General features: G+C 36.9%; 2 protein-coding genes across 4 annotated transcripts in view; one reads left to right on the forward strand and one right to left on the reverse strand.

Annotated features, from left to right (window-relative positions):
- Window positions 1–10,945, reverse strand: part of LRRIQ1 (leucine rich repeats and IQ motif containing 1) — a 114,895-nt gene extending 103,950 nt beyond the window's left edge. The window contains exons 1-9 of the mRNA XM_069773709.1: window positions 10,509–10,945; window positions 9,503–9,665; window positions 8,208–8,319; window positions 7,099–7,193; window positions 5,804–5,909; window positions 4,872–5,101; window positions 2,869–2,943; window positions 1,474–2,691; window positions 347–499 (exon numbers count right to left, since the gene is read on the reverse strand). Of these exons, the coding sequence (XP_069629810.1) occupies window positions 347–499; window positions 1,474–2,691; window positions 2,869–2,943; window positions 4,872–5,101; window positions 5,804–5,909; window positions 7,099–7,193; window positions 8,208–8,319; window positions 9,503–9,631 (2,118 nt within the window). The 5' untranslated portion in view covers window positions 9,632–9,665; window positions 10,509–10,945. The remainder of the gene's footprint in view (window positions 1–346; window positions 500–1,473; window positions 2,692–2,868; window positions 2,944–4,871; window positions 5,102–5,803; window positions 5,910–7,098; window positions 7,194–8,207; window positions 8,320–9,502; window positions 9,666–10,508) is intronic.
- A 2,715-nt stretch (window positions 10,946–13,660) lies between these two features.
- TSPAN19 (tetraspanin 19) lies at window positions 13,661–23,517 on the forward strand. Of its 3 annotated transcripts, XM_009915894.2 has the most exons (8): window positions 13,661–13,861; window positions 13,956–14,028; window positions 15,078–15,208; window positions 16,014–16,088; window positions 17,935–18,045; window positions 20,489–20,632; window positions 21,941–22,024; window positions 23,193–23,517. In XM_009915894.2, exons 1-8 carry the CDS (start codon window positions 13,796–13,798, stop codon window positions 23,265–23,267), a joined length of 759 nt encoding a protein of 252 aa, XP_009914196.2. In that variant the 5' UTR covers window positions 13,661–13,795; the 3' UTR covers window positions 23,268–23,517. The 3 variants fall into 3 exon arrangements, with proteins under 3 accessions (XP_009914196.2, XP_069629842.1, XP_069629843.1); XM_069773741.1 differs by lacking the exon at window positions 21,941–22,024; XM_069773742.1 differs by lacking the exon at window positions 17,935–18,045.
- Window positions 23,518–24,460: the final 943 nt, after the last annotated feature.

The following is a 24,460-nucleotide window of genomic DNA, read 5'->3' on the forward strand; positions in this document are numbered from 1 at the left end:
GTTATGGTGAACAGCATCTGCCCACTCATGAATCAGAAAGACTGAGGTAACGAAGATCTATCACCATGCCATACTAACGCTAATCCTATACTGATACTATCGTGCACTTTTCTTAGTATAGCTTGATTAATTTGCAGGATGTTGCTTTAGTACAATGGAAATTGTTTGATGCAATGCAAATCTGCTGGTATAACTTTGTTCACATATGGGAGTATTTTGTTGATATTCCTATGCTCTTAAGGCACTAAAAGTTATATATTCAGGTGGACACAACTGCATAACCACCTAAGCAGCAAAACTGGCAGTTCTCCCCAGGTTATAGTAAAGAGTCAGATATGCTTAGTACCTCCACATTGATATACTTCAGGTCTTTGCAGTTACTTAGTCCCTCCAGTGCAACTAGTCCACAGCGCCTCAGAGTCAAAACCTGAAGATTTGAACACTCAGATAACGTTGAGAGGCTACAAGCTGGCAAGTCTTCGAGTGTAAGTGTTGTGACCTACATTCATTTATTGATAAATAAAAATTAATTGTTTGCATATTGAACATGCATTGTACAATGTCACATTATGGTTATTTTCTTTAAAAAGTAAGAGAGACCAAAACTACATTATACTAACACTTTAGAAAATGCAAGCAACTAATGTTAATCCTTTCATATAGAAAAGGATGGCAATGATGGGTTTGCTCTGTTAAATGGGAGAAGTTATTATGAAAACAGTCTGTTTGATTTTAACATCGACCTTAAAATAAATAAAACCGATGCTTTGCTAATGACATTGAATTTGAACGGATGGAAGATAAACACTAAGCAAAGCAATTAATAGTGTGAATTGTTTCCCATCACACTATCATAAAGAATGAGTAAGTGCACAAGAACAGACAAAAATAATTCAGACTAAAAAGTGTATGTAGTCAAGTATGTCATCTCAGAGAGGATACCAAAACAAGAGCACAATGCAAGCATACAGTGATAAGTTAGGAATTGGTAAGAAAAGCAAGTCCTGGGAAACAAGAAGTGTTCTTTATGGCAAAACACCATCTATAAGCTGATCAGCAATGTCTTGCTTCTGGAAGAGACTAATCTTCTCAAAATTCTGAAGGGACTAGATGAGCAGGAGCTGGAACATGGACCCTCATACAAAGGCAAAACCATATTAATTTAGCAGAAAATAGGAGCTAGAAGCTCCTGCCTTTTACAGGCTTAAGATACTATCAGTTATCTGAAGACTAATACCACACCAGTCTGCTCCACAATGCTCACGGGAATTCAAAAGTCATTCTCATTGCCCTTATTCTGAACTTGCGCAGAGGAACTCTCACTGAGATCTATATCCTGCTCAACAATAACCTCCTGCTCAACAATAATCTCCTCCTCTTCCAAAACAGCATTCTGCCAACATACCAAATAAAAAAAAAAAAAAAAGTGATGGTATGGCTTCCCATTTCATTCTAAATCTTCTGTATATTTACCTGCTGCAGAGTACTCCAAGGGCCACTATGAATTATCTTTTGTGTACTTAATGGAGGCATCTTGCTAACTGAACTTTTCCTTGGTCGTTTTTTTGTAGTTGCTTGCTTTCTATGGTTTTCTTCATATATTTTAGACCAAGATTTACATGTGTTCATCCAGTTTATTCTCTTCTTTTCAATATCATCAGGAAGAATTAGGCTACTGGAACACTCAGCTGTATCTTGGATTCTCTGGTTCTCCCAGGTTTCTCTGACTTCCTCATTAGCATCTTTCATTAGAAACACAGTTTCCTTCATTGTTTCAGACTGAGAAAATTGATCTGTGACTTCTCTACTACTAGCATTTTGCTGGACATTTAGTGGACTGCTGCATATATTGTTTGCCTTATTTTCTACCATGTCATTAGCTCCAAAATTAACAGATTCATCCTTTGAAGTATGACTATTTGGAGCTTTATTAAGATCTCTAGTTTGTGAGTAATTTTCTTCTACATGTGTTACTGAATCCATGTATATGTTCTCATTATTTACTTGAGAAGAGTATTCCTTCTCAGAGCCTAGCATGTCTGGTGTTGGTGTCAAATTTCTTTCTGGTGGAATTATCCAATTATTTGTTTCATCCATCATTTCAGTCTGTTTTTCTTTTTGTTCCTCTGCTTGCTTATTTAGTTCCTTCATCTGTTCTCTTATTACTTTTGTATTTTCTGTCTGCTTATCCTTTTCTATGTTTTCTTTGTTGTTTTCTCCACTTTCACTCATTACAGCTTTTGCTTTTTTTTCTCCTAGTTTTCTCTGTTCTTCTCTTCTTATTTCCAGCTGTTTTTCTCTTTCAAGTCTCAGGCCTTCTTTCTTTTTCTCATATTCCTCACGCCTCCTCACCTGTTCCAAATATTCCTGTCTTTCAAGTTCTTCTTGTATCTTTTTTTCCTTTTCTTTCTTTTGCCTATTTTCTTCCATTCGCCTCTTCATTTTTTCCTCTTTTTCTTTCATTTCTCTCTCTATTTCTTCTAGTATTTTCTGCTTCTTTTTTATTTCATCTTTCCATTCTTTTAAGATGGGACTATATTTTTTATGGACTAAAAATGACCTAAATCTAGCTTGGATTTTCACAGCTGCTGTATTCTGTTGTTCTGCCAGGTGTTGTCTTTCTTTTGCCTTTTGCTCTTCCAAGGCCTTTTTCTCCTCTTCCATTTGCAACTGCAGCTTCATGATCATTTCCTAGGCCAAAACAATTAAGATAGACTTCAACCACTTTTAAAATAGGGCGGGTCTTGGCACATATTTATCATTAATAAACAGAATCTGGTGTATTAACTGTTCCAGAATAACATTTATTCTCAAATATATGATAGTAACCTCACAGTCTTTTGACAAAAGCTCACCGTACAACCTTACCTCATGTTGCATCATTTTGTCCCTCCAAGCTTTCTTTTCTTTCTGTAACTGATCTTCTATTGCAGTTTGGTGTTTCTGCACAACAAATTAACCTAAGTCAATATTGTACAAAACCTGGAACATCACAAAACATGCTCTCTCCAACCTCCCCCATCCTCTTGACTTTCCAGCAGTCCACTTTTGCCAATGCCTGAATCAAAATGAGAAACTCACCTGTGTGAGGATCAAAATAAACAAGTGGACACTTGCATTGGTAATGCAGATTTGGTTGTGTACTGAAAGATGCATACCTTCAGAGAGTCAGCATCTTGGTACTGACCCAAACGACTGCCACCTTCCTCTCCAAATTCTGTAGTACTATTGAAGATGAAAACTACACTTATGAAACAACCATTCAAAGTACAGGTAGACAATAGAAACATAACAGAAGCAAACACTCTGAAAGTAGCACGAACAGTCCCTCTTTAACTGCATTGCTGTGTTACTGATAATCTTAAAATCTTTCAAACAGGAATTTTGTTCAGTAAAGCTAAAGAATATTTTTTCACTTAAATTGTTTCTCAATGGAAAATAAAAGTTCAAGTCTATTTTCTCAATATTTGCAAATAAATAGTATTTTTCTCCTTGCCCAACATATTCTCAATCAGAAAAAAAAATATCCAAATTATCTGGAATTACATCTGACTGACAATTAGCAGACAGTAAGTACCTAAAAAACAGGAGGTGATCCAGAACCACATAACTCCTGGTGGAACCAAGATAAATCAGTATCAGCCAAATCAGATATACAGGAGAATATGAAGGAACTAGTATAAACAAAGGAGCATACAGTCTCCCAGGTGCCTAAGCACTCTTTTGCACGCATGCTCAGAAGCATGCTATTCAGATAATAGGAGACTAGACGGCTAGATCCTTCTGGAATGGGGAAGTTAGTCTTCATCTTTCACCTCCGAAAAGAGTGCACTAGTGACAGCACTACCACAGTGTCTGTATGGGGACATGCCCCACCTTGCCTAGAGAAAGCAAGCCATTCTACATCCAAAAATGATTCGTGACATCAAAGAGCAGAGGAAGCCTAACCAATTTTGCAGCCTGTTGAAAAAGTAGCTATATCAGACACTGAACTGGCCTTCAGAGATCAAAGGTCTTTTCACTCACTAAGCCCTTCCTTAATTTTGGTGACTTGAATTACCTTGCTGGGACCAAGATGCCAACCTCCTCAGAAAGCTACAAATCAGTTAACTGAAAATGCAGTGTTAATGCATCCCTCAAAACACAAATATTTAGGCTAAATAATAAAATATTGTGGCCCCACAAGTATAATGTCTGAGGGTTACGTTTCCTCACATTCTTATGCTCTTTTGTGGAGAGCTATCAAATGCTTCCCGGCAGTATGCAGCACATGCTATAGCAAACCATGACTAAATACTCTGAGAATGCAACCAGTCAACATGTGGAGTCATGTTCTGTTGTGGCAGAACTCAGTAGATGAAGCCTGACTCAGTTTCCCAGATACAGACAAGAAAAGGGAGCATCGTAACTTTTACCTAGATGAAGCACAGCACCAGCATTTCTGAACTGAATGATTTTGGTCCAGGTTACTTCACCTATGATTTTTCATCTAATGTGAAATTGGGGTGTGAGGTCCAAATTAAGTAAGTATTTTCTGTTAAGGCACAGTGACCATTTTTCATCTGTGAGAGATTTAGCACAACTCTAATTTCCGGTACTTTGGCTGGTGTCATAATATAAAAACTTAGTAAGGGCAAAGCCTAGAGAATAATTTAACATTTCGCATAGCAAATTCATTCACTGTTGATCAAAGCAGCAAATGCATAAAACCCAGCGGATCATACTTAAATATGTCTTACATCTCACTTTGGCACAAGTAGACAAGAGTTTAGGACAGTCATACAGTTTGGGATAGTACCCTCTTTTTCACATTAGATCTTGAATTCACATACTCTAGATGGGAACAGATTGGCTTCAATATCATTAATTACCTTATGAAGAAGCTCTAACTTTGTTCTTTCAGCCTCAAATTCCTCAAGGCGCTGCACCCTTCTTGCATGCTCCTCTTCATTTTGTTTTTCCTGTGCTTCCTTCTCAGCTTTCCACTTTTTCCTCTTCTCATCTTCAAGCTCCTTTTGTCTTTTTTCCCACTGCTCAAATTCTTGTCTACACTTTTCTTCTACTTCATGATGAGTAAGCTTTACACTCATTTCAACATCAGCTACAAATTTGTAATCAACCAAGTAAACCTTTTATTTAATTTCCTAATAAGCATTGGGCGATATTAAACAGTCTTAAAGTACTGACAAGAAAAGGATTCTGTGCTGATACAGCCAGCAATATATATCCCCAAGGAAATCAGAACTACAGTGCAAGTCTTTTCTATCAGAAATCTTATTATCATGATGCACACCTACTGACTCTGCTACAATCATGCTTATTCTACCTATGTGTATTTCAGGATTACACTTTGGCTTCAGGATGAATGTCTTCTGTGGCTATCAGCAGGGGTTTTATAACTGATGCACTCCACCCCAAAACATGCAAAGGCCATGCCAAAGGGAAACGTTCCCAGCCAATGTGACAATAAAAAAATAAAAGAAGTGGCCAAAGTACAACCTGGTTAGCGCCTCCAATCTGGCTTCCATTTGTATTCATAATAATTTAAATCATTTTTGGGTAGTATTTTTTGAAACAATTTTCTATTAAGACATTAAAGACTAGGATAATTTTGTGATCCTGAAATGCAATAAAAGCACAGGCATTTGCTCATGTCCAATTCATGAAGTGTCAAAATCTATTGCATACTGTAATATGTAATTTTTTACAAAGAATGTCATGATACTCATGAAAACAGAAAAGCAGAAAACAGTGAAATGATGCTAAAGATCAACTCAACCAAATGACTAATGCATTTTCTTACCTGTAACAAAATGGTCATCGGTGACCACTTCATCACTAGTCGACTGACAATTATAACTAGGTGTTGTAGCAATCTGCAAGTCTTCATTTTCAATTTCAAATAGTACCTAATATAGTTTAATATTGTCATTAAGAAACAAGAAACAAAATTTAAAAGCAGAACATTTTTAAAAAATCTTCTAGAACAAGGATAAGCTTTTCATCACATGACAAGTACAATAATATGAAACTTACTGACTGGAATCCTTAGACATTGAATAATGCAAACATATCAGTCAAAATATTGTCTTCTAGAGTAATAAATATTGGAGTATTTCCCAAAATACATAATATTTCTGTGTGGTTTTTTAACATATTTTACATTTTGACTTGGAAAATAGATGTTTTGCATTTAGGATTTGTTTTACTGTGGAACTAAGCACTATATTTATGCATTAATACTATTATGCACATAGGGGAAGAACTAGTTACAAAGTAAATTTTTAAGAAGTCTATTTAAAAATAATGCTATGGGCACGAAGATTGCTGTATTTCTTTCATTGTTCTTTATTGGCAAGAAGTAATATATTCCAGCTCATTTATCATCTGTTCATCACATGCTTGGGGCATATATTAATATTTGTAATGCAGCTGAAGTCACATAAACTAATTGTGCTGTTCTAAACAATGGTCTTCTGTGAACAAAAAATCATGTTTGCAAAAGTGCTCACTAATAAAAGCCAGGTGACAAATTAAAAGTGATTAAATTAAATACAGGTTTAAGTTTTTCTACAAACTTCAGCAAGTTATTCTGTCAAATCCTATGAACCCAGGCTCATAACTCTTGATTTGTCTTTGAAAGTTACAGCAATTATTATGTTTACATTTTCTATAAAATAATGGACTATATTAGGAGGAAGATTAACAGTAGCACATCCTCCTGATCATCATAAAAAGCGTAAGATTAGAGAAGTTTAAAAGTGTTATCATTTTATTGAGATAATATTCTGCAAATAATTAACAAAAAAGGATAATTCAGTTTTGTTTAATTTTGATTTTTGTGCTCAGCATCTCAACTACTGATACAGAGAATTTATTCCAAATTTTAAAACTTATACACATGGTGTATAACAACTGATGTCCCAGTTCTAAAGAACAGCACATACAAATTCATCTTAATAACTAATGGATAGTCTGACAGAAACAAAAGTGAACACATCTGTAGGTCTCCTTAGGAGGACAACAAAGCAAGTGTAAGTTATCTAGATTACTTCATAGAATTTTGTTCACTATAAATATTGTTTAAATAGAGAATACCCTTTTTTTAAGTTGTTCTGGATCTTCATTATATTCAGAAGCCAATTCTGCCAAGTAATCTGAAGCATGGCAAGAAACTACTCCATAAATGTTACCTAAAGAAGAAATAAATATGTAATTTAGTACACAGAGAGAAAATCCCTTACCAGTACTCAGTTCTGCTCTATACTGCTTAGCTACTATATTTCGTTAAACTAAAAGAAAGCATTTTCTTCCTTTAAAACTCTTACCCCACCCAATTTTACTCAAATCTGTAGGAATCATTTATCTACATTAAAAGCAGCAAGTATGTGTAACTGGAACACACACAATGATATTGTAAGAATCCAGTGACACCAAATATGAAAGAGAATTCCACAGCATAAAACACAGCAGAACATTTTCTGTGTAGAAAAACACAGTAGAATTTTTATCACATAGGTCAAAAACTGACAAAGAACTACAAAAAATAATGAAAAAAAGTAAGTGTCCATTGCAAAAAAAAAGGATAAGACGAAACCTTCCTCGAATATCAAAATGTATAGATAATACTGAACTTTTGTTCACAAAGACAGTTACACTAAATGTGTGTGAAACCCAAGATGATGTGAAAAACTAGAATGGAACAGACAATGCCAATTCTCTGGCATGTAAACGATGAGCTTGGCTTCATTCACACAGCTGACACAGCAATATTGTTCCCAATTACAAGGTAATTTCATTTAATGCTAGCTTGGATATCTCTAAAGACAGACTTTAAACATATCCTGGGGGGTTCAACTGTATCTAACTCTTAGCTTCAGCTCCCAGTGACTTCATTTTAGATTGTTATGAAGAGTCTGGCCCAGGTCCTGTTTCAGGGAATCATCCTGCAACTTGCCTTGATCTATCTATGGTTTAGCATCAGATGAATTTTTAGAAAAATTCAATTCATACTCAGATGTTAATTCTAGAAGGCAGCATTGCATGGTTTTATTCCTAAAGATTTTCAGCATGCCGTCAGAAGTTGATGCAATAGGTTTCACTGCTTGCTCTGCTTAAAAGTTTGCATTGTTTTACTGATGATTGTTAGTCTAACTTCCACTGGCAATATGAGGTGCATAAATATTGTAACTGTGACCCCTGCTTACCTGTAGTTTCTTCATCTTCTAAGTCATGCAGTATAAGCTTTTCAGCATCTTGATTTCTGCTCTTTATAAAGTTTAAATAGGAGAGAACTGATTCTGGCAAGTCATCTGAAATCTAGAAAAACACGACATTTGACATAAATTCTATGTTTTCATCTCACAGCCATGACCAGAGGCAAATACTTGACATGCAAGAATAAAGACTCATAAAGCACTGATGGAGATTTAGTAGCAATTGGTACCAAAATTGTTCCCAATTCCTACACTCTTCCCATTGTCTTATCACCCACTGAACAATTAACAGTTATTTTTAATTACAGTCTAATTAAATTTTGATTGGAACACATTTTAGTAACTTATCTTCCACTATCTGCAGAAACATGTTTCAATTAACATTTTTTTATGTGTTGGACCAAGAAATTAAGTAAAAGGTTAAGACAAAAACTAACGAATAGCTATGATGCACATGATCTTTTTCTTAAAAATGTTCAGACTCTTTAAAAAATAAATTATTTTTAAATTTACTAATGTTTAACGTATGCATGTAAATCAAATGCTTCAACTTTCTATTCTAAAGACTGTCTTTAATGCAAGGATTTGGGAAAATGGACTGCCTTCTCTCAGATGTGTAAATTGCAGTAAACATTGCTGGCATTCAGCATGTGAGTACATAAATAATTGTCACTGATGCCTTTGCCTATCTTTATGTCATATCAAACATATGATTTATGGTCACATATGACAAATGTCATCTACCTTAATATCCTGTAGACCAATCCTTTTGCTATGAGTCTGAAAGATTAAAATAACTGAAAAGGACCCAAATAACTGATTGGATTTCAGAGGAAAATCTTTCCCCAAAATAAGAAGTCATCCAAAAACAGAGGACATGAAGCACCAATTTATATGAAATTAATTATTAGGAAGTCTTCAAACATAAGACACTCTCATGTAAGATTTAAATACAGATTTAAATGAAGAATCATTGGCTTATTCATCCAGATTTAATCTACCTCATTAGGTTTAATAAAATCTTCCAGCTTCAGAGGATTCTAAAACAAATCATTACCTACCTACAAGTCTGATTTTCTCACTTAAGCAGAATGCTGATACTCTTCTCTTTTATTGTCTTGTTACCATTGGAGGTCACGTTTTTCATAAAACAATACTACTGAGACTACTTTTCAGAAGAAATCCTCAGGTTCGGTATGTCAGGAAAAAGTTCATTCATCAGATAGGCTTTCCAATGCCCGTACTACTTTCAAGCAGAAATAGAAGCAGCAGCACTGAATACTTACTGTCTCACTGTCACTCAAAGCTTCATCTGATACTTCTGTGTCAGGATCACCCGCTTCAAGGGAAGAAACACTGATTCTGCTTAATTCAATTTCTATTTCTTTTTCAATTCCTTCAATATCTTCTGACATTCTACTTTCCACAGTGTCTTATCTGCTTTCAAAGCTACACAAAGAAAATATTAACCGTCAGCACCTCGTGAACCTAAATAAACAGGGTGCTAATTTAGCATAAATTTATTCAGATGTATTGGCTTAAAACATGAAAAGGAACATCAGAAGTTTGGTCTGAACACCTGACTCCATACCAACAGGAAAAAATAAGAAAAACATTAGTTTATGATAACAGAACCCCCCCTCATTCTACCCCTCTAAATTTTGCAATTGTTACCAAATTTCAATATTAAAAACCTCTGCCTGCTCTCTACTCCTTGTGGACGGTATCAGTGCTACGACCTAAGCCTTACAAGGGTTTTTTACAGCCCTAATAACCGCAAAGAAAAAAAGAAAAGCTTCAAACATATTAACGATTACAAAATAAGACTAAGAATCCAGAAAGCACTCGATGAAGTTGCAATGATACCGAGAAAGCAGTGAGAAATGGCCTAACCCACAGAAGTACAAGACTTGTACACGGACCCAGGCAGGAGGGGAAGGGGTCCCTCGCCGTCCCCCCTGCCCTACGCAACCCGCACCCCTCTCCTCCCCCTCAGCCCCAATTAGGGGACAGAGGAGGCAGCCCGGACCCGCTCCATCAGAGGCAGCGAGCAGCTCCTCGTCCCTCGCCGCCTCCTGGAGCGGGAGAAGCGACAGGCTGAGCGCATCTCAGCCGCGAAGCGGTTCCTCGCTGAGAGAAACTACATCTCCCAGAAGGCCTCGCGGTGGGGAGCCCGCCGCCGCTTCCCGGAAAGACGGCGGAGCCGCCCCTTTGCATGCTGGGAGCTGTAGTCCGCCCCTCAGGGCACCCATGGCCTCCGGGCTCCGCGATCTACCCGCTCTAGCTACTCACTTCTCGTTCAGCCGAGCTCCTACCGGAGCCTCCCCCCCCACCCCGCCGCCTTCGGAGACCTCCGGCCCCTCCGCTCTGAGATCCCGCAGCCTCCAACCGCCGCCGGTCGGGCCCTCCGCGGGGAAGACGAGAGCCCCCGCCGCCGCGCTGTTAAACCGGCGGCGTCACCACGGCAACGGGCAACAGCGGCTCGGAAGGCAAGCGGGAGGATCCAAACTTCGCCAGCAGTTCGCGTTTCGCGCCGGTAGGGCGGGCGGCGGGCCCCCGCGGGAGGGCGCCGTCGTCAGCGTGGGACGGAACACCTGACAGCCCTCTTTTTCGTGTTTTTTTTAAATTTTGTTTTGTTTTAAGTCATGGACTGGAGTTTAGTGTTCAGAAGAAACTGGAATCAGCAATTAATCGGGCCGGAGGGGTACGGGGGGGACCCACACACCCTGCCGCCTGCGCCGCGGGCAGAGAACAAAATATGATAGTTCAAAAATAAAAAAGGTCGGAGAAAGGCGCGTACAAATTATTTGAGAGCTGGAGAAAATGTCCCGCTGGGGAATTAAAGACTCCACACGATTCAGTCTGGCGAAAGCGATACAGGGCAGGGAGGGTGCGGACAATAGCGGTTTAGTGTGTAATGGTGTCTATAGGGAACGCATCTGTCCCTGAAGTCTGGTTAGGAATGCCAAGGTGCAAAGACAGGTATAACAGAAAAATAAGAGCTGAAGGGTAAAGACAGGTTTTACATAGAAAAGGAGCATTTCTGTGAGCAATGGGAAGGGTCTGCCAAGGGTAGTAGGGGTTTCTCCCACCTGAGCACCTTTCTGAAAGACTTTCGGATGTCAACCGCAAAATGGATTCAAGGGCAGCCCTCCACCATTTTCTGACTGGTGTTACGGGTGAGCAAGACATTTAAATCTTAAACAACGGAAACTCATCTGTTCGAAATCCACCCTGTGACGTCTCGGGCCTTACGGAATCACGTAACCGGTGAACTTTTCAATGTGGTCAAGTCTTCAAGCAGGGGGTTGGATCCGCGCTCGGGGCTTGTTCTGTAGCGCCCGGTGCTCTGCTGTCAGGGTGACTGAAGGCCACGGGCACCGCGTTGTGCCTTTAGCAAACAACTTCGCCAATTAAAAAAGGCGTTTCTGGAGGCCCGTCGCCTGTCACCAGGAAGTCAGGGGGGTCAACAGAAAAAAGCTCTTTGTTGTGAGGATGCGGTTCGGTTGTACTTGAGGAAGAAACATCTCACTGGGGGACTGTGCTCTTTAAGGTAGGATGGAAGTATTCGGAGCTGGTAAGGATTTTCTTGTGAAGTAACAATGTAATGTAAAAAGTACATCATTTTATAAAGATAATATTTCTATTTTTCAGATAAATAATTTAAGATAAACTGAATTACTATTATTATGGCTCAAAATAAAGCATTGAAACCACATAGTTATTACAACAGAACTATTGCAGGTGCCAGTTTTCAAGTGAAATATGCAGCCATTCAGGGGTTTTTACTAGAACGATGCATCTCACCAATGTTTTAACACGTTCTGGTTTTGAAAACTCTGATAAAGTTTAATTACTCTTAAAAGTAGTGGATCTTCTTCAAGGGAAGTGCAAAACCAGTTATCTAATACAGTCTGTAAGTTTACATGGTGCATTATTGACCCAAATCCACTGTGGAGCTAGTTTGAGAAGCTTATAGCTTTCTTCATTCTGCGATTCAGCAACAGAAGTTTTATAATCCAGGCAATGAGGATCTTGGCAGGGCAGGCAAAGCTTGTGTTTGCAGCATCTTTTCTTCTGATCAACAAATTTGATACATATGTAACATATGTTTTGTATGTAAAATAAGTTAACGCAAGATATTTTTTGACCGCAGAAGCTTCATCTTTGTCATTTTTTTTCTGTGTTACAAGTAACAGCAGACATAACTTCTCATTGTAATCAATCTGTAGTAATTCTGACAGAAGACAAGAACAATTCCTTTCAAACAAATCTCTTTGCGTTAGAAAATACTTTCTGAAGGGTATGCCTATGCTGGTTATGTTCACACGTCTGTGCATGTTTGTGTGCCTGCCTGCTTTATACAGGGGAAGCGTAAGACAACTGTGGTCAGCTGCTATTGCAGAAACCATTTTCTAACACGGCTGCTCTTGGACGCCTCTCAGCTTGTACCACAAAGTCAGGCAGAGCAAAATGCTGGAGTATGTTTACAGAAGAGGCAAGACAGGTGAAAGGGAACATGAGGCGGGAGACAAATGTATGAGTTTCAGTCTCCGTGCAAAAATCTTGATAGGCCCAGAAGATATGGTAGCCAATAATGATAATAATAATGATACATAAAAAAAGAAGTTCTGCATCGGAGAGTTTACAGTGCTAGGGGTCTTTCCTGCTGAAATATGCTGAACTACGCTCAAGATGTGAATGCCTGTGTGACTTCACTGCGGTCCTGTCAACATTTGCAAGTATTTGCAAGGGCAATACAGTTGGTACTTGGGTTCTAATGAGCACTTCACATGTATTTCAGGGGCAGTTGCTATGGGTAGGGTCTCTGCTTGCCCTCCCATTGACCAAGCACCCAACTGCTGTTGATGACAGAAGTGCATTTCTTGATTTAGTTTCATTTCAAAGGAATTCAACTTTTCACATCCTGTTACATTCCACAACAAAAAACGAAGGAAAAAAGTAAGTGGTGGTGACTGGGAGGTTCAGTTCGAAAGTGTAAAGTGTACTCCGGAGTTTGCTGCAAGACAGTTGGTAGCACCATATAATAGCTCTCATGGCTTTGCTAGAACTGTGTGCTGGATCGCACTGAAATCATTAGGCTGTATCTGCTATTTTCAACAAAAATGAGTCGGGTCAAGTAGACAAAGGAGGGCTTATATCTTTACTATGGTTCTCCCTCTTCATTTCAGCTGCTATCCTTAATAATTAGTAAAAGTGTATTGAAGAATATAAGGACAAGTGTATGCCAGGCTATGTAACTCTTGCCATCTCTGTAATATAAATTTTCGTACATACATGCTGCCTCCAAATGTAACAGTTAAGAGAAAAATTGTAAAAAAATAAATACTTTTGTACAATATAACATTAGAGGCAATTGAGACCAGACACCATCTTGCTCCTTCTACTGTTGCTACTATTATTATTTTTCAGTCTATCAGGTGACTGTTTAAATTTATAAAACATTATCTGAAGAAAATAAATCCCATTGTAATTGATATGCTTAGTTATATCTGTTTCATATTGAACTGAATATATGATTATATTTTCAGCTGTGATTCAAAACTGAAAACAGAAGAATGAAAATAAGAGATAAAATACTAATACAGAAGTACTACTTAAATGTCTTCAATGGAATTTTCTTGGTAAAAATTCTGTTTTCTTTTTCTTATTTAGCAGCTTCAAATTAATTTTTTAAAAATGTGTTGAATTAAAACAATAATCCTCCTTTTTTTCCAGGCTCTGGGTCTTATGCTTTTGACATTTGGCCTGTGGCTTTTATTTAACAGAAACAATTTATTCAGTGAGTTATGTGAGTATAAATATAGTTTTTCTTTTGTTTTAAGTGATTGCAGGATAAATCAACAGAAAGCGTGATGGAATTTTTTCCCACAAGGTGGCAGTATTGGATCGAAATGCATAGGGGTTTTTCTGTTGTGTATTTATTCCCTCAGACAGTATGATTATCAAATAAATATATATCAGTATATCTACAATTTATATATGATTATAATTTATACAATTTATGTATTTCTCTTGGTGTATAGCTTATAGATGAATCACTGGCCTATAAATCAGCTCTGTTGATCTTTTCTTTATATAATTTACCAGACTGCATTTGGCCTGCATTTGATAAGATTGTAGATCCTTTAGGTGGATATTTGGGTGGAATGAAAACAAGTTGGAGCTTGAGCCTCTCTGTACAGATATTCTTTTTTCCCAGAGTGTCTATCAAATTCTTTCCCAGAGAAGTAAGTTTTGGGTCACATAGCAACAACTGTGCTCTTAAAGAGTTGTCTACCTTGGCTATGCCGAGGAGCATCAGTTACCAGCTGATAGGATGGGAACCATCCAATACAGTAATTCTGGGATGAAGCATTGGAGATGGAAGTAATGAAAACCCCTGCTACTTTCCATATCTATGGAAAAATGGTTAAAGTGGAAAGGGGAAAGCGGCCAGTCACAAAGGAAGATAGCACTGAATCTGAGTATGGATTTAATGAGAACAATATCTATGTCCACATAAGATTTGTACATGTGCTACTAATTTTTGGCAAACAGAAAAAAATGTGTAAACTTGTAATTGTCCTCTGATTTCATTATGAGTGGTTCACATTGTTCAACTATGTTCTGTTTCCATCTCATTTGTTGTTCCCATCCTCTGCATTTATGAAAATACATCTTTTTCTTTCTGTGGCTGTAGACAGCATGAGTAATAATAATACCCTTTCATCATTCTGCTATTTCCATCCTTTCAGTAATGGTATTGCAAAGATTTAATTGTTTTTCTGGTATAAGTTTTGTAAGTGGAAGTCTCAAAAAAAAAAAAAAAAGTGACAGTATGAATGCACTGTGTTACAGTTTCTTCAGGCAAGAACCAGCTAGTGGCATATATTTCTTGTATATTACTTGGAATTGGATCTGTTATTACTTTTACTTCAGCCGTGGGATTCCTTGGAAATGTTATGGAAAACAAATGTCTGCTAGTTACAGTAAGTGTAAATCAGACTCCAACTTTCTTGTAAAATGAAAGGGAGTTTTGTGTGCATGAAAACTGTGATCCTGTCTTGATGTTGTGATTTCCACATACGGTGCTTAACAAATCTGCTGATAGAAAGCAGATAGATAAAGTCCTGGCTCAAATGAAATCTGAACAAACCTTCCATATCACTGTCAGAATATTTTCAATGACAAAACACTTGCAGTTTGATGCAGCAAAGATTTTAACCACTGTACTTATTAACTTTGAGATTTTAAAATTAATTTAGTATTGAAATTATGCAGAGAAACTCTCCCTCAGGATGTGCTCACATGCTTAGTATGTGCTGAAGAAATAAAGAAAACCTGCCCCAAAATATTGCAGGTTGAAGGCACAGGTAGCTATAGTATGGCTACGATATCAAAATGGAGAGTATGATTAAAAAGCTCTTACCTATGTAGACCTACCTGGATACTCCATATTTATATACAATTCCTGCTTTTTAAGGGAAGAACACTTTGATTTCTGAAAAACTACACTGCAACTATACATTCTTATGATCCCTTTGATCACATATTTTCCTTTGTCTTTTGTTTATTGTCACCCTTTTTGTGTGATCTGGTTTAGACTATGTGAAGGCTGAAGCAGAGAACTATTCTACTGATTCATTTGTTAAGCACTACTAATATCAATTGGCACAGGAGTGAGAGGAATCCAGGTGCTATAACCAGGATTATACATGAGCTTCTGGAATTTTTTATTGCATTGCTCACTTGTTCAATATTATGTTTAGACATCATTTCGGGGTTTTTTTTCAGTATATGAGTTTTCAGATCCTGGTGTTTGTTACCCAGATGGCAGTATCAGTGCTGATATTCATGAAGAAAGAAGAGGTATGTAAGTAAATTATGTGAGACTGCTGATAATGTCAAAATAGTTTCTTGCAATTAATTAAAAAAATTCTAATAGTCAATTCTCACTGTATACTGCATCACCATTTGTTTGAACTTGACTACTCTACATGTCAATGAGGTATAGCAGAAGATATGGAAAACTTAATTGGAGGAATCCAGCATGGTTCAATAGTTGTAAAGGGGAGTGCATGGAAATATATTTCCAGTTTCTCCTCTGCAACAAAACATACTCTTCCTGTGGAAGCAATAGCGTAAGGGACAGCTTTATTCTTTTTTGAGGGATGACCCAGAAAGTCCCTCTTTTCTGGACATCAGCAGAGGTAGGAGAAAGCATTAGATGCTAACCTGTGTCTGCTAGCAGGTGGTAATAGTAGTACGCTGTGCAATTAATAGTAGGATTCATTGGTATCATGGCATGCAAAGTATACTAATGAATTACTGATTTTATTGCTTGAGCCTGTGTTTTAGGTCCAAGTAGAGATCTAATATAAAGAATATGTATCTTTGCTTTTAACAACAGGAAGCAACAATAAATACCAACATAGCTGTTGTCACTAGTAACTGTACTGCTTTGAAGCTTTATTCAGTAATTTATTTTTCTAAATATAGCAACTCCAATAGCTTGAGCATTCCTCACAGTATTATATGGAAGGTGATTTGTACTGAATCGATACTGGTCCATCCGCTTCCCTATTCCATAATTGCAAAATCTATGGTTTGAGAAAACCTCCCAGGACACTGGTCTCATAAAGTTCATACAGTTCTCCAAATCCTGCTGCTATTCAGGCAGGGTACAGCACAAATAAATCAGTTTTACTCCATCAAAGTGAATATGTATCATCAAGATTTCTTCTTTAAATGTTAATTTATAATGATGGAGTCCTCCCTGTTTTATATGATGGTTTTACATATTGAAAGATTTGAACTGTCAGGAATGAAGCATTCTGGAGTCAGCTATTTGTGCTAGGAAAATTGGCTGAAAGATTGCAGTTAAATTTATTTTATATCAACTGTAATTGCACTTGATCTCAACCTTAATTAAGTGTTGCTGAAGTATAATAAATGATGGTAACATCATCATTCACTGTGCAAGCTTTTGAATTTTGTTTTTAGGATGGCTGTAGCAAGGGGAATGAGTTGGCGAAGCCTCATTTTTTTCTTGTTTTGTAATTAAACCTTTCAGTGACCTAGGAGATCTCCTATGCATGTATTCCCTGCTACATTCTCTATAACCACATTTTTTGTGATCAGCTCATCCACTTCAATTACTGTTGAAGGTATATTTTAATAGTCTTTGCAAAGATACCTTATCTAGGGCCAACATGAGCTACTAACTCCCCTAACACAAAGCAATACATGTCCTGGCCAGATTGCATGATGCTCACACAAGTTTGTATCACAGTAGGTGTAGAATCAATTTTGGTTTTGTGCTTATTATTATGTGGTGCTGTGCTTATTAAAAGTAAGTATGAGAGGTCGGTTTTAGTATTTCAGGACAGATCAGGTGCATCTAAACTATGTTCCCTGGCTCTTCTGGCTCCATTTGGGCTAATCATCTTGTATCTGCCTGTGCTGTGTATGTGATTTGGGTCACTTCATTATCTTCCCCTTTTGCTTTTAACTTTCCCTTTAGTGCAGTGGCTATGCCATGTCTTAGATCATACTTGGCAAATCGATTAGAATGCTGTAGCTTGCAAGTAACCCTTGAAGAAACCTGAATATCAATAAAAGATCAAAGATTGTACCATCCATCCACACTCTTATCAATATCCATGCAACTCTTATCAATATGCATATATCAATTGCTATAAATATTTATGAACAGGTCCACAATCAGTGGAACAACAGAATTGATGAAGTTATTTCTGAGTACGGGAATGAGAGTCTGGCTGAGCAGGAACCTGTGTGGAACATTCTGAATGCTGTGCAGCACAACGTAAGGAAAAAACCCCACAAAATATCACCACCAAAAATACTGCATCAAACAAAAATGTGTATACCAATCCGAACTTACTTTAAAAAACTTACTTTAAAGCTCCTTTAGTAAAGCATTAATTTTTCAAGATCCGCTGCTAATATCTGATGTGGGTGGGCAGATTCCTTGCTGTTATATGGAGTATTATGGATAAGATTAGGCTTTTGAAGTACTTGTCAATGTATGTAGGAACAGACAGTTCTGGTCACTGAAGTTTACCGCAGCTGAAGAAAATGGTGGGTTACCTAATATCTTTGGCAGTGCTAGATATTGTAAAACACTTGGTCTGCTTAGGTCTCAAGACTGACCTGAACCACGGACAAGCAGAGATGTTGTAAGGTCAAAGCAGAGCTCCTACTGTGAGAGCATTTGAGTAGGTATTGCACTGAGACTCTCTCAGAAATAATGCTTAAAGCCTTAAATGAGCTTGCAAATCAATACTTTCAGCACACATACTTAATTATTAATCATAGAAATTTTTGTGGCCTGGCAGGATGTAATTTGTTTCCTTTTTCAGAAAAGTCCTTTAAAGCATTTGTATGGGATCAATTATTTGGAATTTGTTAGCAATGTTTTTGACCAGTGGCCTACTATCCACCCTCCAAATTAATTCTTCATCATGAGCGTTTAATTACAAACACTACAGCTGAACAGTTTAATACGGTTTAATATCTTCTATAGACGAGCTGTGAGTCCCTTAATATGATTTCTTGCAGAGGTGAGTCTTATAGTCTTGGCAAACATTGAAGATAATTTATGATTCCTTATAACTCATGAAGCATATATGTCTAGACTCAAGATTACAAATGCATTTGTAATGTATATTTAAAATCTGTTCTTTGAAAAGCTGGTCTTCTCTGATTGCATTCATGATTTCTCTAGTGATTAACGGTGACCTCATTATGTCAATGGTGCAGCTAGACTGTGCTGGTATACTTGAGCTCAGTTTTATTGAACTGTTGTGGGAGCACAGGTTTCAGGAAAGCTACCTACCCACCACCTACCCTGGTGGGCATGTTTAAATTGTGGCAGATCTCAAAGTCTTGTGGATATTTTGCTGTTGGTATCTAAGCCAGATAATGTATCACCTGCCAAGGTGAACTGTAATCACACTTTTGAATGAAACACTGCCATCCCCAAGTCTTGTGTTACATGCTTCCAGCTCTTTACAATATCATCGGCATCTGCCGTGAGAAAAATAAAAAGCCTAAGATCATGAATAGTATTAGAGAAGAACTGTATTTTTATATATTTTTTGTAATATTTATTGTACGGCTTAAAGCTGGTGATATTTTTAACTGAACTTACAGAGTTGTTGACATTGAATGTTTTTACAGAGAAAGGACAGTTTTGGCTAAGTTACCTAATTTTTCAAAATTTAGAAGCAGTATTTCTTGGATTGACTCTCCAGAACACAAAATGAGATGCTTTTGTTTAGCACCTCTGAGCTCAAATATGACAGACTTTTCGTCCCACAAAACAATTCAAATATTTCTGAAGTTTCATCCTGATTCAAAAAGAGAAACTTGGAATTTCCTGCATGACAAGAATTGCATTCTCCAAGCTGTTTGATGGTGTGGTTTGGTTTTGTGTTACTGGTATTGAAATAGATTATAGGGAGGAGCTAGCTGATAATCCATTTGAACAGGGCACAGTATCTGCTTTGTGCTTCAAATTTGAGCTATGTGTTCACAAGAGATCAATTGCTGCTAAAACGCAAGTTGGAAAAGGGAAACTTTCTAAAGATCTCTTGCTAGGAGTTTAGAACTTTTGCAAATATGACATTAGAATTGACAAAGGAGTAACTGAAAGTTTTCAAAATCTAGTCCCTATTTAAGTTTCTAGATCAGACTAAAACAGAGTGTCTGTTTTTATTTATTAAAATATGTTTTATAAAATCTGCCCCCATTTATTGTATTTATTATGAAACAACATTCTTTATGTTGTTTCCAATAATGTATAGTTTTCTTTCTTCTTTTTGTTGTACTTCACAGTGAGCACATCCTTAATATAGCTTATTGCTTACACAAAATCTCAACATTGAAATTACTTTGGAAGCTTAAGGGTGATAGTCAAAATGTTCTACTTTAATCTGGGTTTGTAATTTTTTTTTCTATTTACATGTGTTCTAGAATAGTTCAGAGACTAAATGAAAGTTCCTTTCGAAAGTATATTTTAAGATCATATTGTTCTTAAGTCTGTACTATCCAGTACATTATCATGGGAAATGATACATACACAAGCATGAATCATCCCCTGCAGAAACCTCTCTCTACTGTATACAGAGGGAAACTATCTAGATAATTTAACCAACTAACAGCTAGCACTTCTTGGGGTGAGAATTCCTCTGTGTGACAGCCTTTATAAGTGTTAGAGTTACCAAGTTGCAGGATTTCTATCCTAGATGGAATGCTGTGGAAGATACAATGTCACACAGTGGGAAAGGAATAAAAACAAGGAAAATAGTACTCAAATCCCATGTTCATGCACAAAATCCAGTCTGAAGAAATGGTTTTGTGATGTCCCAAGGAATTCAACATACAGTATGGTAAGAAAAAACCTTCCTTGAAGAATGTAACTTTTGCTACTAAATGTACTTTGGAAAAAAAAAAGAAACCACCATGTTTTCAACCAAGACTTGGCTTATAAATGCCAAAGTATTAATAGTATTCATTGTTTTATCTTTGGTCACTCTGAAGCCTTGGTTTTTACTTGTTAGGTGTCAGTCATGTAGGCAGTTGTAAATTAAGGATACTTCAAGAAAGCAGGAGTTGTGCCTGATCAATATCACAGGGACATTTAGTAGTGGTTTACAAAGTAGTAAGCATCTTGGCATTCAGAAATCCATGCTGTGCAAATCAATGATGACAATGGAAAGTGACAGTATATAAAAATACAGTACATTTCCCGCTTGTAAGTACTATTCATTACTTAAAGAATGTCAGCAATGTCTCTACCTGTTTGTATTATCTGTTTCCAGAGGTCTCCAATACTTTACAGGATAGGAGGAATGAGCAAACCATTGAAATATGAGATATGTTTCCTAAGACCAGTTCATTTACATGTCTTAATATCAAGGGACCAGTTTGCATAGGACTATCAGATATCATCACCTGAGCTGGAGCAACGTGATACATATTATTCTCTTCTGTAAACCCTCCAGTGTTAATAGGACTATCCAGTGAGAACAAAAATTCAATGGGCAAACATTGTTTCTTGACAATGCAGGACAGTAAATAATAGAAAGGATATTGTCAAATGACATCTAGTATTGTCTTCCTTTGCTCATTAGTTTGGAATTGTTCCCTGTTTCTACAAACCCTTGTCATTATTAAAAGATCACTTCAAAGTGTAGAAAGTATTTATTTATATGTTTTATTATATTTATAGCTATTTTAAGCTATGTAATAGTTTATAATTTATTTTTAAAAGCAATATAATAAGCACAGACTGTAATCTGGAAAATATGCACATCCATTTCAGGATGCATAATGCATGAGAAGCAGTGAAAACTTGAAAATATTCTTTTAAGCATTTACTTGTAAGGTAATCTCTCAGTTATACTCACACAAAAGCAAATTCCCTTTTGATTAAGTCACAACCTCTGGAACACTTCCATACAAAAGTATCAGATTTACTGTTTATCTGTTTAGCTCAGATAATTTTTAAAAGGTTATAGCTAACTCTATGCAGTACACATTACTGATGTATTTGCTTTCTGGCAAGTAAATATCAGAACCCATCATAACATGCAGAAAGTTCTATATATTTTAAAAGTATGTTCTTATACAGATGCAATATGAATTCCAGATTTGAAATTATTTTTCTTGAAATCTGTTCATCTGTACTTGCTTAGGGGTGTGAAGAATATTTAAATACATGGTTTGAAAACAATGTTTTGATCTTAACTGCAATTACTATCAGCCTGCTAATTACACAGGTAAGAGTACTTTTCAGCTAAAACCCACAAAATATTGATATTCCGCTGGGGGTAAAAATCAATTCAGTGCCATTTGGCTTTGGCACGCTCTCCAAAATTTTGTAAAGCTTTCCATCAATTTTAAGTCAAGCACTGTTTACCAACAAACTCTGGTATATTGAAGCATCATCACAGATGTTGGTGTCCAAAGTTTGTTGAACAAAATGTTTGACGTGACTTGTGAAAGCAAATGGCATTGCAAAGATGGGAAGCAGTTAAAGAGAATGTAAAATCTGTGGAATAAAAGACCTCTTTTGTCCTCTATTTGTACAGAACCTCATCCATGAATATGCTAAATCAAAAAATGCTAAATAAAAAAATAGAAAGTCATGAAACCCCTCCCCCCACATATCTATGAAAAAAATTATTGGGCAACAAGGAATAAAGCTTTCAATATCAAAACAAAATCATATGAATAATGGCAACAAGAATTGGTTGGTCACTCCACAGACACCCTGAAGGTTGAGTACCATCAAGCAGGCGAAGGATCTTTAATAATATCTAAAATTGTGAGGTTAAAATGAGATTAGTTCATTTTTACTCAGAGAATTAAAAGTACAACCTATTTTACCCCTTCCATATGTGGTACCTTCCCATAGAGGTATGTAGTAAAAACAGTCCAGCTATGGAGTGGGCCAGTTCAGTAATGAAAATGTTTCTTATTCCTACTCACCTAATCCTCACTAGTGCAGTACATCTGTGTGTGTATCATGATCTTCAACGTACACCTTCTTGTCAGATGGGAAAGAGCTGTTATCCCCATTCAAGAGGTTAAGACCAAGAATCATAGAATCATTTAGGTTGGAAAAGACCTTGAAGATCATCAAGTCCAACAGTTTTTGGATTCATAGGGCACTGCAACACTTAACTGAATTATGTGCCACTTGAAATAGATTTCAAGATACTTCTGTGGATGTGGGCCCAAGTGACTTGCTGGAGGTCACACAGCAAGCCTGTACCAGAGCAGAGAATTCAGCTTGTGTATTCAGGCACATGTCCTGATCATTCTCCTTTGTATCCTTCTGCACTGTCATTCATAGGAGCCAGGTTAGCAGTCAGATTGACTCAGTCATGAGTGAGTATCAACACTTTCTTTGTTGTTTTTAACACACCCTTTTTCTTTTCTCAGATATTTTTGATCACACTAACTGGTCAGCTATGTAGAGACATCAGCAAGAATAATATTTGGCCAAATGAGTTATGAACTCTTCAGAGCATTGCTGTGGTCCAAGAATTATCTGATCCATGCCTGTAACAGTCAACGATATTACTTCCACTAAAATTTGGGTTGGGCTCAATGTATTGTAATCACTAGGATATTAGCATTTGGGCTTTAATATGTTTGTTTGTTGTTCATGGCTATGGGTATGATAGTATGCTACAAAATTATGTGTGTTGAAGTCTGAAGTACTATGCCATTTACTAGCTGGCTAATAAAACTTCCTGGTAAGCTGTTTCCTGAGTCTTCAGAACAATTTGTTCTGAGTGTTGTAAACAGTACTGTATAGTATACTGCACTTCGAAACAGAAGAAACCCTTTATCAGGTCCAGCTGAGAAAAAACATTTACAAAACATTGCTGATACTTCTTTAGGCCTTTACCTCTCCTTCCAGTCCTTTTCTGTTTTGTCCTTTTCTGTTGTGTGATTTAATCTCAAAAAATTTCACTGAGTCGTACAAATATTGGTCAGCTCTTTTCCAAGAAGTGTTGTAGTAGACATCTTTCATTCTTGCTGAATGGCTCTTCCCATTCATTTAATCAAATGGCTTCAGTGGTTTAGGCGGAGTAAGCTTGAAAAGCTAAAACATTCTCTACCCTCTGAGCAGTGAGGTGACCTGGAATATCTTGAGGAAAACTGAGGAAGGCGTGGTATTACAAGTGTAGGTGGTAGCATTATTAATTATTTTTTGTCTGAAACTTCCCATTTCAGTAATCTGTTTTCTGGTGCTTATAAATTGGGTAACTTCTTTTTATTTAGGCTAAAAAATTTCCATTTCAAGTGCCTTCCACAGGCTGAGTTTCATACTTAGAGAACTTCAAATAAAAGAAATGTGTCAACTCAGAGGGGAATGGCATGCTTGGAACAGAATCTGAGTTCCAAACTTGTATTTTTTGTTCTGCCACCAGCAAAAATCTAAGGAACACAGTGATGAGTCTCTCATCCCACTCAAATGTTTATCTGCATTAAGAATGGCAGATACCTGTTACCTTGATGTCTGTAATGGTTTAAGAAGTTTTAATCTTGTTATTGATGTAATTGAGAATACAATCTGAGAAGGATATTAAATAATAATAAATAAATCAACAATAGTTTTTTCAGTAATCTTCATTTTGCAATTTACAGAGTACTTCAGAGAGTTAAGATAAAGAATCTGAATTTTAGTTCATAAGTATAAT

Source organism: Haliaeetus albicilla, chromosome 28 (assembly GCF_947461875.1).
Source record: "Haliaeetus albicilla chromosome 28, bHalAlb1.1, whole genome shotgun sequence".
NCBI classification, from domain to species: domain Eukaryota; kingdom Metazoa; phylum Chordata; class Aves; order Accipitriformes; family Accipitridae; genus Haliaeetus; species Haliaeetus albicilla.